This window comes from Amblyomma americanum, chromosome 1 (assembly GCF_052857255.1).
Source record: "Amblyomma americanum isolate KBUSLIRL-KWMA chromosome 1, ASM5285725v1, whole genome shotgun sequence".
Lineage (NCBI taxonomy): Eukaryota > Metazoa > Arthropoda > Arachnida > Ixodida > Ixodidae > Amblyomma > Amblyomma americanum.
This window is the reverse complement of record NC_135497.1, coordinates 93,571,158-93,585,638: the sequence shown is the minus strand read 5'-3', so window position 1 is coordinate 93,585,638 and position 14,481 is coordinate 93,571,158. Positions and strand designations below refer to the sequence as shown.

The following is a 14,481-nucleotide window of genomic DNA, read 5'->3' as shown; positions in this document are numbered from 1 at the left end:
GGCGAGTTGGCATCAGTCCATTATGAAACAACAGAGCAAACAAGGACGGGGACGGAAGTAAAGACGACACAACACGACACAACCCTCGTTGTCGTCTTTACTTTTGTGCCCGTTTTTACTCGCGCTGTTCTTTCATAATGTTCCTTTTGTCTCTAGTGCTGTGCTACAGAACTGTCAAACATTTTATGATAGCAGGACTGCACAGTAGCATGACTTGGATGCAGAAAGCCTTAGTGGCACACATTTATTCCCTGTAGCAGCAATTCACAACTTGGGCAAAGTGTGAACTGTGGGCACTAAGAAGCTGAAGCACCACTCACAGGTAGTTGGTTTTTTAAACCAGAGAACTAACCACCCTACAACATACTGCAGTGACACCATAACCCGATAACAGAAAACTGAAGTGTTTTAGCAGCACTGAAATGCAAACACGCAACTCAAGCTCAGAAGGCAGTGTTGTAACGTGAATATATTGTTACTGCGACCTATCTGCAAAGTTAAAATTTCATGTGAATAATAATAAGCAGTCCTCTAAATCTTTCGCTTTCCATGAGGAGCTGTTCATGGTAGATAGCTAGCAAAACGCAGATGCATGCTGGCTCAGCATATACAGCGACTAAACTTCAGTAGCCAATCAATCAATCAATCAAGGAATCAATCTTAACAAGCTTCTAAATAGTTTTTCTCAACGGTGAAGAAAAATGCGAGCAACGCTCTGACGTGACTTTACGGTTTGTTATTCGCAGCAACCGAGCTTTTCGCAACACACTGAGAAGATTAAAACCCTTGCTTGCTCAGCAGTAGCACAAAAACATGAAACGTCAGTGATCACTTGCTCGCGTCCAGCAACTCCAAACGCACGATACTGAAAGCTAATGACCCTCTGCCCATTAGTATATAACGATATGGAAGCCTACTAAGGTGAACTAGACAATTTTACCCTGCATGATTCAGAAGAATCTCAGCAATCAGCAATGCTAATGTTGCAATCAAACATGCTCAGTGGTCTCAAAGAGTAGCAGATGTGTTATTTCAGCTAAGGCGTGACGTGCAAACTAATCCCGTCTTTCGTAAACGGCACCTAAGAAGAAAACGTTGCAACTTGCCTCCAGTGTATATATAAAAAAATAAAACGATATCAGCACAACAGTGAACTTCGTGCACCACAGCAGGTCAAACTCAGTTCAATGAACTTTGCGCTCAGGCCCAGGGCGCCCGGACTGACGGAACCTGCAGAACACGGTACCGTAGTGCATTATGACGGTCACGACACGCGGTCTACACAACGCATTATGACGCCAGTCCTCCACAACTACAAAAAAAACGGCGCAGCCATCACAATAGGAAATGCGCAAAGGACATCCATCGGCCAGATCAGCAGAAACGGACAACGCTACACCACAGGGCAACTCGCCGACCTCGCGAACCGGACGGAGCTCGGCTGGCCCGTCCGTCCGTTTTAAGCCGTTCAAATAGCCACCGGAACTGCCAGAACCAAGCCGTAACTAGCCGAGCTTGTCTAGCAATGGCCAGGTGTCATGGCCTCCTACCCAGCTTAGCCGAGCTAGGGTCCCTAGTATTTCTAGGGACCCTAGCCGAGCTGCAGTCCTGCAGAAACTTCTAGTTCACTAGAGCCGAGTCGTTCTCCTTCACGTTAAGCTTGACGTTACCGTGATTACCGCGCTACGCGGTGGGTGCACAAAGCATCCACTCTTCGGTCACAGCTAGGTGTGTCAACCGCTGGTGCGCAGGGTAGATATGTAAAATCGTATGCACGCAGTGAGCGTGAATTTGTAACCCGTGTGGAAAGTTAGCGCATGTGTTGTCTTCGTGTTCGTCCTGGTTCGCAAGCGCTGAATGTCTCATCGTTCGTCCTAGCTTCCTTCGCGGATTCGAATGCCTGCTCGGGGTCAAAATTCATGCATCTAGCCGCCATTTGGACGGGTGGAACCACGACAGGCTTTACGGCTTTATTACAAAGCCGGTCGTGGGTGGAACTTTCCGCAGTGGCAGTCTCGGGGCACGCAACGGCGCCGAAGCGTAAATCGCGTTAGTTACGGTCGCCGCTGGTGTGTAGCTCACATTGAGCCTGGCTGTACGTACGTCTGCATTTGTGAATGTTCCGACTCACTGCGTCGCTACATTCATTGTGACAAGAGATGCACGAAATTTACTGCAAGTATAAATAACGTTTATAGTGATGTCTAGATAAAGCATGCTCAGTACCTGTAATTTCGCAAGCGGCTTGTTTATAACTTAGTAAAAAAAAAAAAAAAACTCATTCACCAACAGCAGAAATTAACTCGGCAAAATGGTGTGTTTGACAAGTAGGCACAGTCTTGGTCAAAAGTCTTAAAGCCAAAGGCTTTTAGCTTAGCCTCATAACAGAGCCATTACGGCACTATTGAATACCGAATGACCTTGAAATGCTAGCAGGTTTCTTCTTGCGGTAGAGAAGCTTCCAGCTTGACTAGTGCCTTGAATGATCCTCTACACTGAGCATTCCAGGAACATTTATTTCGGTGCAGCTGAACACTGTGGCCTTAAGACTTTCGACTAAGACTGTACTTGCATATTAACACATAGTAGAAGAGAGAAGCTAGTGCAGACACCATGCTTTCCGTCTTGGCTGTCCTCTAGAAAACTGCAGTGCCCATCACCCTTTGATGCAAGCATCCCTTCTCAGTCATGTTAATTCGAAACAAAATTTGCCTCCCGCAAGCTCAAAGTAGCCTTCATAAATGTGTGTGCTTACAGAACCAAGCAGTGCATGGTCTGCAACACACACAACTGTGCAGAGTCAAATAAAACAGGCAGTTCATAAACATAATCTATATTTAATGCAGCAAAAAGACACATAATAGGTATTACACACAAGAACAATTTATTTATAGCAGAGATCATACACTAAGACATATGAACTAATGGCGGTACAGTGAATAACGTGAAATGCAATGTTCCCAAATTTAATCAATTTTAGTAGTTAGCTCCATCATATGGTGGACATGAAAGTGTCCAGAGTATGTCAGACTTGCTCTCTTCTGAAGTTATAAATATGCACGGCGAACAACAATGCTTGCAAAATGCAAGTACACAACACACGTTTAAGTACTCCAATGCTTGCACATGGCCAACAAGCATAGTGCACTACGTCTGATGCACCAGAAAAAGAGCAGCAAAGCATCCACCAGTTCATGAAGTGATGTAATGCTACTTGCATTTCTGTTATACAGCGCTGTCCCCACAAAGATATCATTAGATGTGGATTGGCTGTCACTTCTCGTTCTTCATGAAGGGCATGGCGAGTAGCACAGGTGGAATGCATACAGTGTTCTCACCACTTGTTCACAGCCTTTTAAACTTCCACCTTTTAACCTTGTGCACTCAAATGCAAAAAGACCATGTACGCTCCCATTTCAAAATGCCCTGACTGCCTATATGATGTGTATTGGCAGAGAAGCACGAGAAAAAGCAAGTGATGTGATGGCATCCATCAAGTGCACAGCATCAAGCTTTCAGATGGTGGAGAGGAGGGGGATTGCCAAACATTAAATATTTCACCACAATACAAAGCACAAAAATATACTTCCATGAATCAACAGTTCACATGAAGAACCGGTCCTCTTGTTCATGTATGTGAGCCAGTGAGAATCCACACAGGCCAATTGAACTTGTCAGTACATACAGAAGCTCGCAAGGAGACTAAACATCAGAGCGAGCCTTCCATTAAAACAACCACATCAGTGATTCAATTTAGTGGCTTACAAGCATAAAATGAATATGCAGCTCTGTAGTACTACTGAACTACTCTTTTTTTTTTTTCATGGGGGAAAGTTTGACACACGTGACATGCAAGTCACGCTACACATGACAACCAACCCACTAAGCACGAAACTACATACTGAACATTGCCAAGACGTTTGTACATGAGAAGCTAAGCCTGCAAGATGGACAACACTTTGAATTCATAAACATTATAAGTGAAAGTTATAATTTGTACATGTAATCTTTGTGTTAAGTGAGCTAGCACTCAAGAGTTCAGGTTTCCCCCATGATTTGTGCTGTTCAGGTGATAAGTGTTGAACTTGATATCGGAAGGTCAGAAAAGCAGCATAAAGAAAAGGCTTCACATAAATATGTTGCGCAAGGAAATGCTACATTGCAGAGGCCAAGAAAAAGTAAGTAGGCTTACATGAAAGAGTGTAAACATGTGCCAACAGAAACATAGTCTGAAAGCACACACAGATGGTTTGTACGTTGCTTGCTAAGGCAGATCTTTTTTTTTTTTTTTTGACACAACTGCAGCAGACAAGCCTCTGCCCTGTGCTGCTCATTCCTTTTTTTTTTTTTTCGAAACTGACTTTAGTGAGCCAGGCAGGCAACTTCCTTTGGGTGGCACTATATGGGCCCTTGTTTGTTGGCTCATCTGAGCAGCTTTTCACTCCATCATACAATTTCACTGTGCTACCAGAATTCGCCAAAATGAAGAAAGGGAGAATACACCAGCAGCCAAATAGACAGAAGACAGTTTTTGCAGTTTTTGTCATACTCGAGAACCTGTAAGACCAGAAAACCTTTGTACCTTGCACTGTTTGAGGTGCTCCAAAAACCAAATGCCACTATGAAACAAACGATTAATTTGTCTGAAAGGAGGCCCCCCAAACATTCCAGTGTTCACAGAAAATGGGCCCTTGCAGCAGCTTTTTACAGTCAATATATATATGCTCTACTTTGTACTGTTTGAACAACACAGGCTGACACCTGTGTTTCGTCTGACCACTGTTGTCTCATGCAAGCTCAGAGAATGTGGGCACAACCTCAACTAGGGTGAGAAGGGGGTGGGTCATAAGAGAGAAAGGAGGCTGAAAAGGGTCCAGAAAAAGAGAAGCTCGTTACGACCGAGTGCACAGGCTCGGCATGTTGCCCCGCCATGGGCCATGGGATTGCGTCAAGCCTCCACAGCTGGCTAGGGACTTACAACACAGCAGCACAGGCTGCAGGAATTTGCTTGGGGCCTTTTGGTGGCATCTAGACACATGCAGCACCTCACGGTTCAACGATGAAGCATTATACTTGAGAAGCAAAGCTACATAAAATGTACGTTTCTGCTAGTAACACCTTTTTCTTCTAGCAGCGCACTGCACAAGATGTATATACTTATAGGCTATAAGGGCCACTACATAATATAGCATTATCGATAAATTAACACAGCAGTACCCCAAAAAGATTAACTCTTGACACATAATCACCAATACAACACGGCACAGTGCACAATACTCTGAGCAGTAAAGAGTAAATTGATACTTCAACGCTCCACGTGGCCTACAGATTGAACCTGTTGCAGCTGCACATGGCACACCTATGCACTCACACACACTATACTATCCCTGAATGTATCTGATATATATATTTACATACAACACACAATGAGGGTATGTGACATCTCAGAAAAAAGCTCAATCGCCAATGCAATACTAGGCAATCAAACACGTTATGGCAAACCTTGGATGACAAGAAACAAGGACAAAAGAGCAAAACAATGCCTCTCTCCAAAATTGCTGCTTTGTTATCAAATGCAACAGAAGGTGCTCCAGTAATTAGAGCCTAGGGTGGTCTTTGTGGAACTTAAAAGAGCAACTTTTTTGCCTTTTAACAAGCATACTTGAAATCTTAAGGCAAGAAAGTCACTCTAGACCCTGCCATGCAAGAATCTGTTCGTATATCAGCTTGAACAAGTAGTGGGTTACACTGCAAATGGTGCACAATCACAGTTATTATAATGGTATACCATGACAAGACAGACAACTACTCATAAATGGAAGCAAATGCACAAGCACCACAGGGAGGCAAAACAAGAATGCCATTATCACCAACAGCACACAACGTGCGCAGGTAGAACACACTGCAGACTGAAAAAAAAGCACAGCTTTGATACATGTTACGCAATGCAGAAAAATAAAAACTGCGCTATTTTCTATAAACCCTGAATGGTGGAATAAATTAATAAATAACACCAGAACAATTAGCATTACACTGTTCATACCACCAAAACAGGTTCCCGAGCTAATTGGTGGCTTCTTGTGGCATGCCCAATTCTGTGCATAAATGCACACACACAAGGACTTCAAATCACACAAAACAAGTTTGCACATTTGGTCATTACAAAAACCCTGGAAATGCAACAAGCAAGGAATAACCACAACAGCAACTGCAGAACACTAACAGTCAAAGGCCTGTACCAAATGCAGAACTTCAAAAGGAATGTCACACTGCAGATAAGACACCTGCATCAAATGAACCATCACAAAACAACTTTCTGGCCTTTTTAAAAATAGTGCCACAGGGCTATGCAGGTGGAAACTTATTTTTCTTTCTAGATATAGGAACAAGTTCGATGACCACAGAAGACACAAAGCAGGGGTTTCGGGCAGGACGGTGGCAAAAGGAAAACTCAAGGTCCCTTTCAAAATATGGGTAATGTGTTTTCTGGTGTTTTCTGGCACTGATTACCACGCATCTGTGTAGCGCACGTCGCACTCCTGCAGTGCAGGCAGCTTTTCCTGAAACAGAGAGAGAAAAAAAACAAGGCTTATTGGTAGTGTGGTTCTACTGAAACATAAATAGAGTGCAACGCTGCCAAAGCTATAGTGAGCCTTGTACTTTTAAGGCGCCAAAACCACACACGCACAAGAGAAGAGTACGGGACAGAGCGCCAATGATCAATTACCAACTAGCCCAACAAGAAGTTCTCTTAAGCTAGTGAGCATCTTTGTGCTGGCTACATCTACATCAAAAAAGTAGCTTGCCATACGTCCAAAGTATAGACAAGCATCATTCATTGCGACGAAGCTCAAGTATCGTGACTTGCAATGACTTGCACTTCGGTTTACTACTTGGCACGTTTTCGCCCTGTTCTTAGTGAGACCTCAATAACTAAGAGTGACATGTTGCGGAGTGATACACGGCTGGCACTTTTATTCGCTTCGACTCTATCCATGCCAAAAAAGTATACCGTATTTGCTCATGTTTTTTGCACACCCCTAATTTAGTACCTGGGTTTTATTACTCGCACCTTTTGCACTCTCTACCAGACCACCAGCATGCACGCTGATGCACGCAAGCCATGCAAAGTTGGGAAGATCAGCGCGGCCGCATTAACGTGGGTGGCTGTGGGAAGGTGTGAGTGGCAAGGGGAAAAATTTCACGCAGTTTACACGGTTCGCTCATTCTGGCAGCCACTTTCCCGGAAAAACAGTTGCGAGAGCACACTTCTGATAACCTCCGATGTGCGCCGGAATCCGAAACTACCGAAGCATTTGCTGTCCGGTTTGCCACTAGTCAGCCGGGCTGCATGCAGGTGGGCCATTTACTGCCTTTTATCTCAATTTGCCTCATGACTGCAGGCTTTGCGACTGTACCGTTGCACGTTTATTGCTTTGAGTTGTGCATGTGCCATCATGCCATCCCGTGGGGAAATACATAGCGTCAAGAAGGGAAGGAGGGAGAAGGGGTATGAGTCTTATATTTGAAGTCAATTTTTTTTTTGGCCAGCGAGGCGTGCAAGTTGGGAGCTCAATGTATAGGCAGCAATGTACGGTATATATTGTGTGTTATGAACTTTTTAGTTTATTTAGGATGTGTTCACGAAATCTCCGCATAATTTGAGCACCCCCTTTTTAAAGCCTTATTTTAAACAAAAAAATGCACAAATTACACAAATTAAAGGGATACTGCATTAAATTGCGACTTTCTGTCAAATCGCCAAAATTGGATTCTGAAGGTGCGATTATCTAAAGTTGTAGTCTTTACTTCATGTAGTTTTGCGCGGATGGCGTTATTTTGTAGGTTTTATGCACACACGCCAGTTGCAACACGCCCAGGCGGGAGGCATGCGTGACGTCACACATTTTGCAACGGCCTGCTCCCGTCGCACCGTGATGACGGCGGTTCAGCTGTCGCACCTGGAAGCTCAGAGTTGGTGGCATTTAAACTTGAAACAGATCAAAAGTTACAGCCTAGAAAGTGGCAGTGGGCGTTACGATTATATCAATGTATTATCGAAATGACCTTGGACTAGAGACACGGCTACGACCCCGCCGCCTCATCGAGCGACGACGAGTAAAATAAGCCTGGAGAATGACATATCCCACAGGCGCGCGCCCCGCAGTGGTAGCTGCGCATATTATAATCCAGTTTGATATGAACCAGACAAGTTTTCCTGGAACAAGGGAGACGAGAGTGTTTATAATAGGTATTTCTGTTCCACGTCGCATCTGAAATGATTTTCCGTCGGAGGTTGAATCAGTGAAAAAACTGGAACCAGTTTGGTTTGGTTTATAGAGGGATTAATGTCCCAAAGCGACTGAGGCTATGAGGGGCGCTGTAGTGAAGATGTCCGGAAATTTTGACCACCTGGGGTTCTTTAACGTGCACTGACATCACACAGTACACGGGCCTCTAGAATTTCACCTCCATCAAAATTCGACCACCGTGGCCGGAATCGAATCCACGTCCTTCAGGTCAGCAGCCGAGCGCCATAACCACTGAGCCACCGTAGCGGCAAAACTGGAACCAGTGAAAATACTTCCGAACTGTCTCTTGACAAGGAAAACACACCTGTAACAAATGGTTTATAGGGGTTTAACGTCCCAAAGCGACTCAGGCTATGGAGACGCCACAGAGAAGGGCTCCGGAAATTTCAACCACCTGGGGTCCTTTAATGTGCGCTGACATCACACAGTACACGGGTCTCTAGAATTTCGCCTCCATCGAAATTCAACCGCTGCGGCCGGGATCGAACCCGCATCTTTTGGGTCAGCAGCCGAGCACCATAACCACTGAGCCACCGCGGCGGCCGTACCTGTAACAAAATGCTGCCATGTTTTTAAAAAAGCCTTCATAGTCTCTGTAATTATGCGCACCAATATGTGCTACAGAGCGCACATTTTTTGCAGTAAACTGCGCTCTTTATAAGTTACTTGTAATTTTCATGTAGTTTAGGTCCTCTTTTCGCTAAAGCGCGGTTGTCATGCTTTCGGTTTTGCGCTTTCTACAGAATGCTGCCACCGAGTCTTGCGAGGTGGCACACAGCTGACCTGGTAGACGCCGATGTAGCGCTTGACCTATAGCTTATCGACCACCATTACCGCTATATCGAGGACAACAACAACAACCGCTTCCTCCTGCCTGGCTCCAGGTTTTCAAGAACGTCTCCCTCACAAGTATATGTGACATTATGTACAGCAAAGCGTCAGGTTTGAGGCACTGTCATCTTAGCGGCATTTTGAGGATTCACAACAGAGAAAGATTTACATCACAGTCGCTGTAGATTAAATTGCCGCGATAAAAATTTGGACCTAGAAGGTTTATTGCGAAGGCTAGCTGCGCCACATGGACCCATTCTTCAGAGCTTAGCATCTTTTGAAAAGGCATGACATGGTGCGTCCCTTCTCCCGCCGCGCTACTGTTACAACCTTCAGCGGGATAATACTTTGGCATCCCCAACCTTCGCTGGTATGGTAACCGCGAGGATCAAATTCGAGCTAAAACAACTCCGGACACAAGCGGCGGCTCTCGCAGCGCGTCCCCTACAACGTTCCTAGCATCCACGCTATCCACACAGCTACAGCAGGCACACGCATAATGCCAAAGCAGCCGGGCCGGCCAGGCCAGCCGAGCACGGAGGCCGGGAGACGCATGACATCACAGTTTCCAAAGAGCAGTAGTTCGGGGCGCCGCTGCCAGGTGCACCAGTTCAAGAAAAAAATGAGGGGAAAAAGGGCTTTCCACTGGCTTCGTGCAAAAAACGTTATGGTTTTAATCGACTTAGGAACGCCACCTTTCATTCCAGTACAAACTTAGACCACCTAAAATTTAATGCAGTATCTCTTTAATACAGTAGTTCCCCATCAGTGACTGCCTTGTCCATGATTTGCAATGCCAAGCATGTTGTTTTATACCGGGCTCCATGTTTTCGTCAAAACCCTCACCGAGGCTTCAAGAAATACAAGTGCTTTTGTGGGTGCACTACTTGCACAGCCCCCATAACGTCATATGCTAAGTGTGAAACGGAGTATAGTGAAGTACTACTTGAGCACTCTGGAGTGTTAAAGAAAAAAAAAGGCATGGCAGCATTTTTGATAGTTCACAACACTTGGTAACACTTTAAAATAGAAGACATATTTTGAAGAGAATATGAAGGCATTTACCCAGGGCAAATTTTTCTTCTGAAATAGTCTTTTGATGAACAGTAATAAAATTCTGAAAAGCCATGTGGACGGCGACACACAAACTCTTGCCTACTAACACCAAGTACATCACATTTAACTGCTCAACCCCCTCCGTCGTCCCAAGAAAGAAACTGACAAGCCCTGTGCAGCTGCACTGTCTCCTACATGGTCATGCAGGACAACATGCAGCCACTTTAGACACGCGGTTGTTATGCCCTGTCATCAAAAGGTTTGAAAAGGCTCTAACAAAATGAAATTGCATGCCATCAGCATGGCATCTTTGGCTTCAAAAAATGAATAACAGTAATCCCTCGTTATAGCGAAGTCAGCGGGATGGCGAAAAAATTCGTTATAAGTGATAATTCGATATAAGCGACCAGCCGAGAAAATCTAAAGCAGTCGAGCTTTAATTGCGCCGCAACTCGAGGAAGTCAAAATACGAGGTATTCAGTGAAGCAAAACTCCATTCAGGTGCAAAAAAGGCAGTGAGCTTTGGCTATTTCAAGTTCAATTACTGGGCATGTGCAACCCCTCCTCTAATCTCACCAAGCATTGCACGAGGCCCCGGTCGCTGCCTATGCATTCAACGTTTGGGGAATTTCGAATCACGAAGGCAGTGGCCGCTTTCATGGGGGGGGGGGGGGGGGGGGGGGGAGTCACGGAAATGCCGTGGCTCGAGTCTGAGATTGTGTTTGTTGTGCTCAAAAATCGATTAGCCGCTCATTTTGGGCAGGCAGCGCGATAGTGAAAACTCAACGGTTTTGCAGTAGAAGCTTCGCATGATTACTGGGCAGTTTTGTTTTTTTTTCCCCCGAGGTGTGCAGCTGTGAACTTTGCAACTGAGTTTTTCGGCGAGAGTTTTCCGGTGCACCATTGTCGACCAACCACACCCTGCTAATTCTACGGTTCGAGTGTCGGTGTTCGCACAGCGTCGTGTCCACGCCGTTGACAGATGTCTAGGAACAAAATTCAATGACCCTACCGCGCATTTAGACCGTTTGTCTGGTTGGATGGCACAAATCGAACATGACCGGCCTGAGAAAATCGCTGGGGAAAGACCGTGGTTGCGTTGACCCGCCACGTTGACAGCTTGACTCACCGCTGGCGAGGCTCGGATTTTTCGTGTTTTTGGCAAGTTATCGGTCAATTTGCACCGTGAGAAGTGCAATGAAGCTAGGGGCGGTGTTTTACTGCAATGCAGGCCGATAATGTCGAGCGGCAAGCAAATTTCTAGACCGGCTTCTCCAAAGTCGTCGTCCCGATTTGTTAACGTAGCTCCTCACGTCAAACATGGCAAAGGGCGCGCGACCAGGCAGCAGCTTGACAACACCGTTGTTCACGCTTGCAAGCATGACCTGCGGGTCGGGTCACCTCGTTTGAAGCGAACATCCTCGGGAATGATGTTGCTTGCACGCTTTTGAGAGTTTTGTCTGCTTTGGCCGGTGTGAAACAGATGTGACGACTACGGCAGCCAGAAAGCAGCTCAGACCGTTGCCGAAAGCTCACCTCGTTCGCGACTCACAAGCGTGAATGGGCTCATAATTGGAGGGACACTTCTTTTGCAGTTTTTGACACATTTCAGCGCCAGACATATTCTTTAGAGCGGTAAAATTTTGCTCACCGAGCACACCCCATGGAACGCTACGGCGCAAGTCTGCCCGCAGTCTTTTGGCCACTTTTCGGCAAAGATACCGCGATTTTCTGACATCACAAAGCGACACGAAAATTTTATTTTTGTTTGCATTCTATCACGGGGGCCACCAGCGATGCAGTTAATTGCGACTGATTCGGGCGCGCTTCCGTTCGCATTCGCTGTAAACAGATGGGGGCACTCGGCACTCGCTTGGTACTCGTTACTAGGCAGGTCATCGGTCGTAGGTTTGGTACTTTTGTGGCCTGTTCTGTGCCTGCATGAGACTAATTTGTCGGCGGTATTAATTTGACACTGCATGGGCAAAAGGGTCGCCGCGGCAGCAGCGATGCCTCCACTTGCCACTTCGCTCTAAGCGGGTCAAGCTCTTCGCGCAGTTCGAGTAATGCGGCTTAAATTGCATGCGTTTTGGTCGGGAGGTCGGCGGCCGGAAGAAATTTCGAATAAAGCGATATTTCGAGTAAAGCGATTCCGTTATAACGAGGGATTACTGTATCCTGATCTGGGTTCTCCCAAAAGAGAGAGTGAGAGAGAGAGAGAAAAGGCCTGCCTTGAAAGGTGAACAGAGAAGTGTTATTCAAGCCCGTGTTTTACTAGTCTAGAACAAATAGAATGCCCGGTTAAAGCTGTTTGTTTTCCTAGCAATGTAAGCATGTGCATGTGTCAGGCGAAGCGACTCAAAAATATTCAATCCCCTTTTAAGGCAAGTTGAAAAATTTAGGTGCCAGCCAATGCCGGAAAACTGTCTAACCGTACTTGATGAAGATATTATTCAGTTTCTTCAGATTCTCATGTGCCTATTGTCTCGCTTAGCGCTTGCACTGAAAAAATGTAGAAATTCCCAAGCTGGTGCAACCGCTATGCTTACGTAATTCTTTGCAGTGGTAATCAGCCCACCAAACCAATACATTTCTTTGAAACAGGTTAGAGCTAAAAAAAGACTAACACAAGGCGAGAGAACGACAACACAACACAGATGAGTGCCTTGTGTTCGTCTTTTTTAGTGCTAACCTGTTTCAAAGAAATTTTTAACCAACTAGCCCAGCACCAAGTTTTACTAAACCAATACTTCTCTGGCAATGACAGAAAATATAGATTTTTGCACCTTTAACATCCAGATAAATTTTAGAAGTTGTTTTAAGGCCTTCATTCACAGAATGGTGTTGAAACTAGCAGTATGCTTAACAAAATTACATGTAGACACATTTTTACAGTGTAAAATGCATTTTCTAAAAAAATCAATCCTAAACAGAAGGCAAGCAAAATATGGAAATGTTGAAAATGAGTACATTGTTACACAAGTACACGGCCCTCATTCTACATGCAAATTCCACAAATCTACAAAAGTGACTGCCACTTACTTTCAGACACTCAAACGTTTGTGCAGACAAATTGGTGCTGTTCAAGTTCAACTTCCGCAAGCTTTTCATTGCTGCATGCAAAATATGAGAAGAAAATAGCACAAGAGAAGATCACACCTTTGTTACAATGCAGGCACACCAAAGTTATCTCCATAATAACACAAGGACAACAGCAATGCCTTCAGTGCTCATAAAACCTTTGAGCAGTTTCCTAGTTGTAATGGACAGTGCCTTAGCCCTTATGATTTCACACTAGCACAAAGCTATTTTATGTCAAATTGAGCATAAGCGAGATATCCAGCATATATCAAGTTTGCTCTTTAAGAAGTAAGTTTTATAGCCAAAATGAATGAGAAAAGATAAAAAAAATTTCCAATGACTAAAAAAACTTACACACAGCAAAAAATTTCAGGAAAGGTTTCTTGTACCTGTTTCTCTACTACACACAGCAGTTATCTCTCTTAAAGGGAAACTACAGGGAAATACTAAAGCTTGATAGAAAAATTCGTGTCCCAAAATTACAAGCATGTAATCTGCAACAAGAATAGAGCTTGGATAAGGTAAAAAAAATTACTTAAAAGCAAAAGACATGTTGTGACGCCCCTCAAGAATTCTGGAAACTGAGCCTGGTCAAGTCAACTGCTCACTGGCCATGATTGGTACATCACTTTAATAAGCAACACTAGCAACCTACAAAAATGAAAAGCACAGCTCACTTCACATGCCAGTAAGTCATACTGTATGAAGCAGTTGCGCGCCGTAACTTCAGAAGTGCCAACTCTACGGGTCATTCACACATTTCGTTCACACAGCATTAAAGTTGGTAAACATTATGGCAACGCCATATTTTTTGGTAAGCACTATTAGCTCAGAAAATTGCCTATCATAAATATGTTTTAACGCTGCCTGCACTGCGTGGAAGTGTAAATGGGGGAGAAAAACGAGGACTTTATTTTGCAGTTTGGTCACAGTGAGAAAGAAAAACATTTATTTGCTTCGAAATTTTTGTTGCGCATGGGTGGAGCCCTTAGTCCAGGGCCCCCTGTGGCTGCTGCACTGATCTTGGCTTTGTCAACCAGCAACATGGTCACATTACTGCGTAGAATGCCGGTAAAGTTCCCAAAATGAAATCTGTTGTTTTTGTTTCTATTATATTTCCCTTTACTGCCTGTTCAAAGGCGGAATGAAAAGAGACGAAATATGGCTGGTTTTCAGCCTGCTGACACAAAAAAGTGAGACG

The 14,481-nt window shown here is 44.7% G+C and overlaps 2 protein-coding genes across 3 annotated transcripts in view; both read right to left on the bottom strand.

Annotated features, from left to right (window-relative positions):
- Positions 1-1,448, bottom strand: part of LOC144113250 (coiled-coil domain-containing protein 102A) — a 59,302-nt gene extending 57,854 nt beyond the window's left edge. Inside the window, exon 1 of one of the 2 annotated variants that reach the window (XM_077646225.1) lies at positions 1,107-1,448. The gene's annotated coding sequence lies outside the window, so the exon portion shown is untranslated. The remainder of the gene's footprint in view (positions 1-1,106) is intronic. The other variant, XM_077646224.1, reaches the window with a different exon arrangement.
- A 1,369-nt stretch (positions 1,449-2,817) lies between these two features.
- LOC144113249 (C-Maf-inducing protein-like) overlaps positions 2,818-14,481 on the bottom strand; it is a 43,333-nt gene continuing 31,669 nt past the window's right edge. The window contains exons 15-16 of the mRNA XM_077646223.1: positions 13,242-13,312; positions 2,818-6,560 (exon numbers count right to left, since the gene is read on the bottom strand). Of these exons, the coding sequence (XP_077502349.1) occupies positions 6,507-6,560; positions 13,242-13,312 (125 nt within the window). The 3' untranslated portion in view covers positions 2,818-6,506. The remainder of the gene's footprint in view (positions 6,561-13,241; positions 13,313-14,481) is intronic.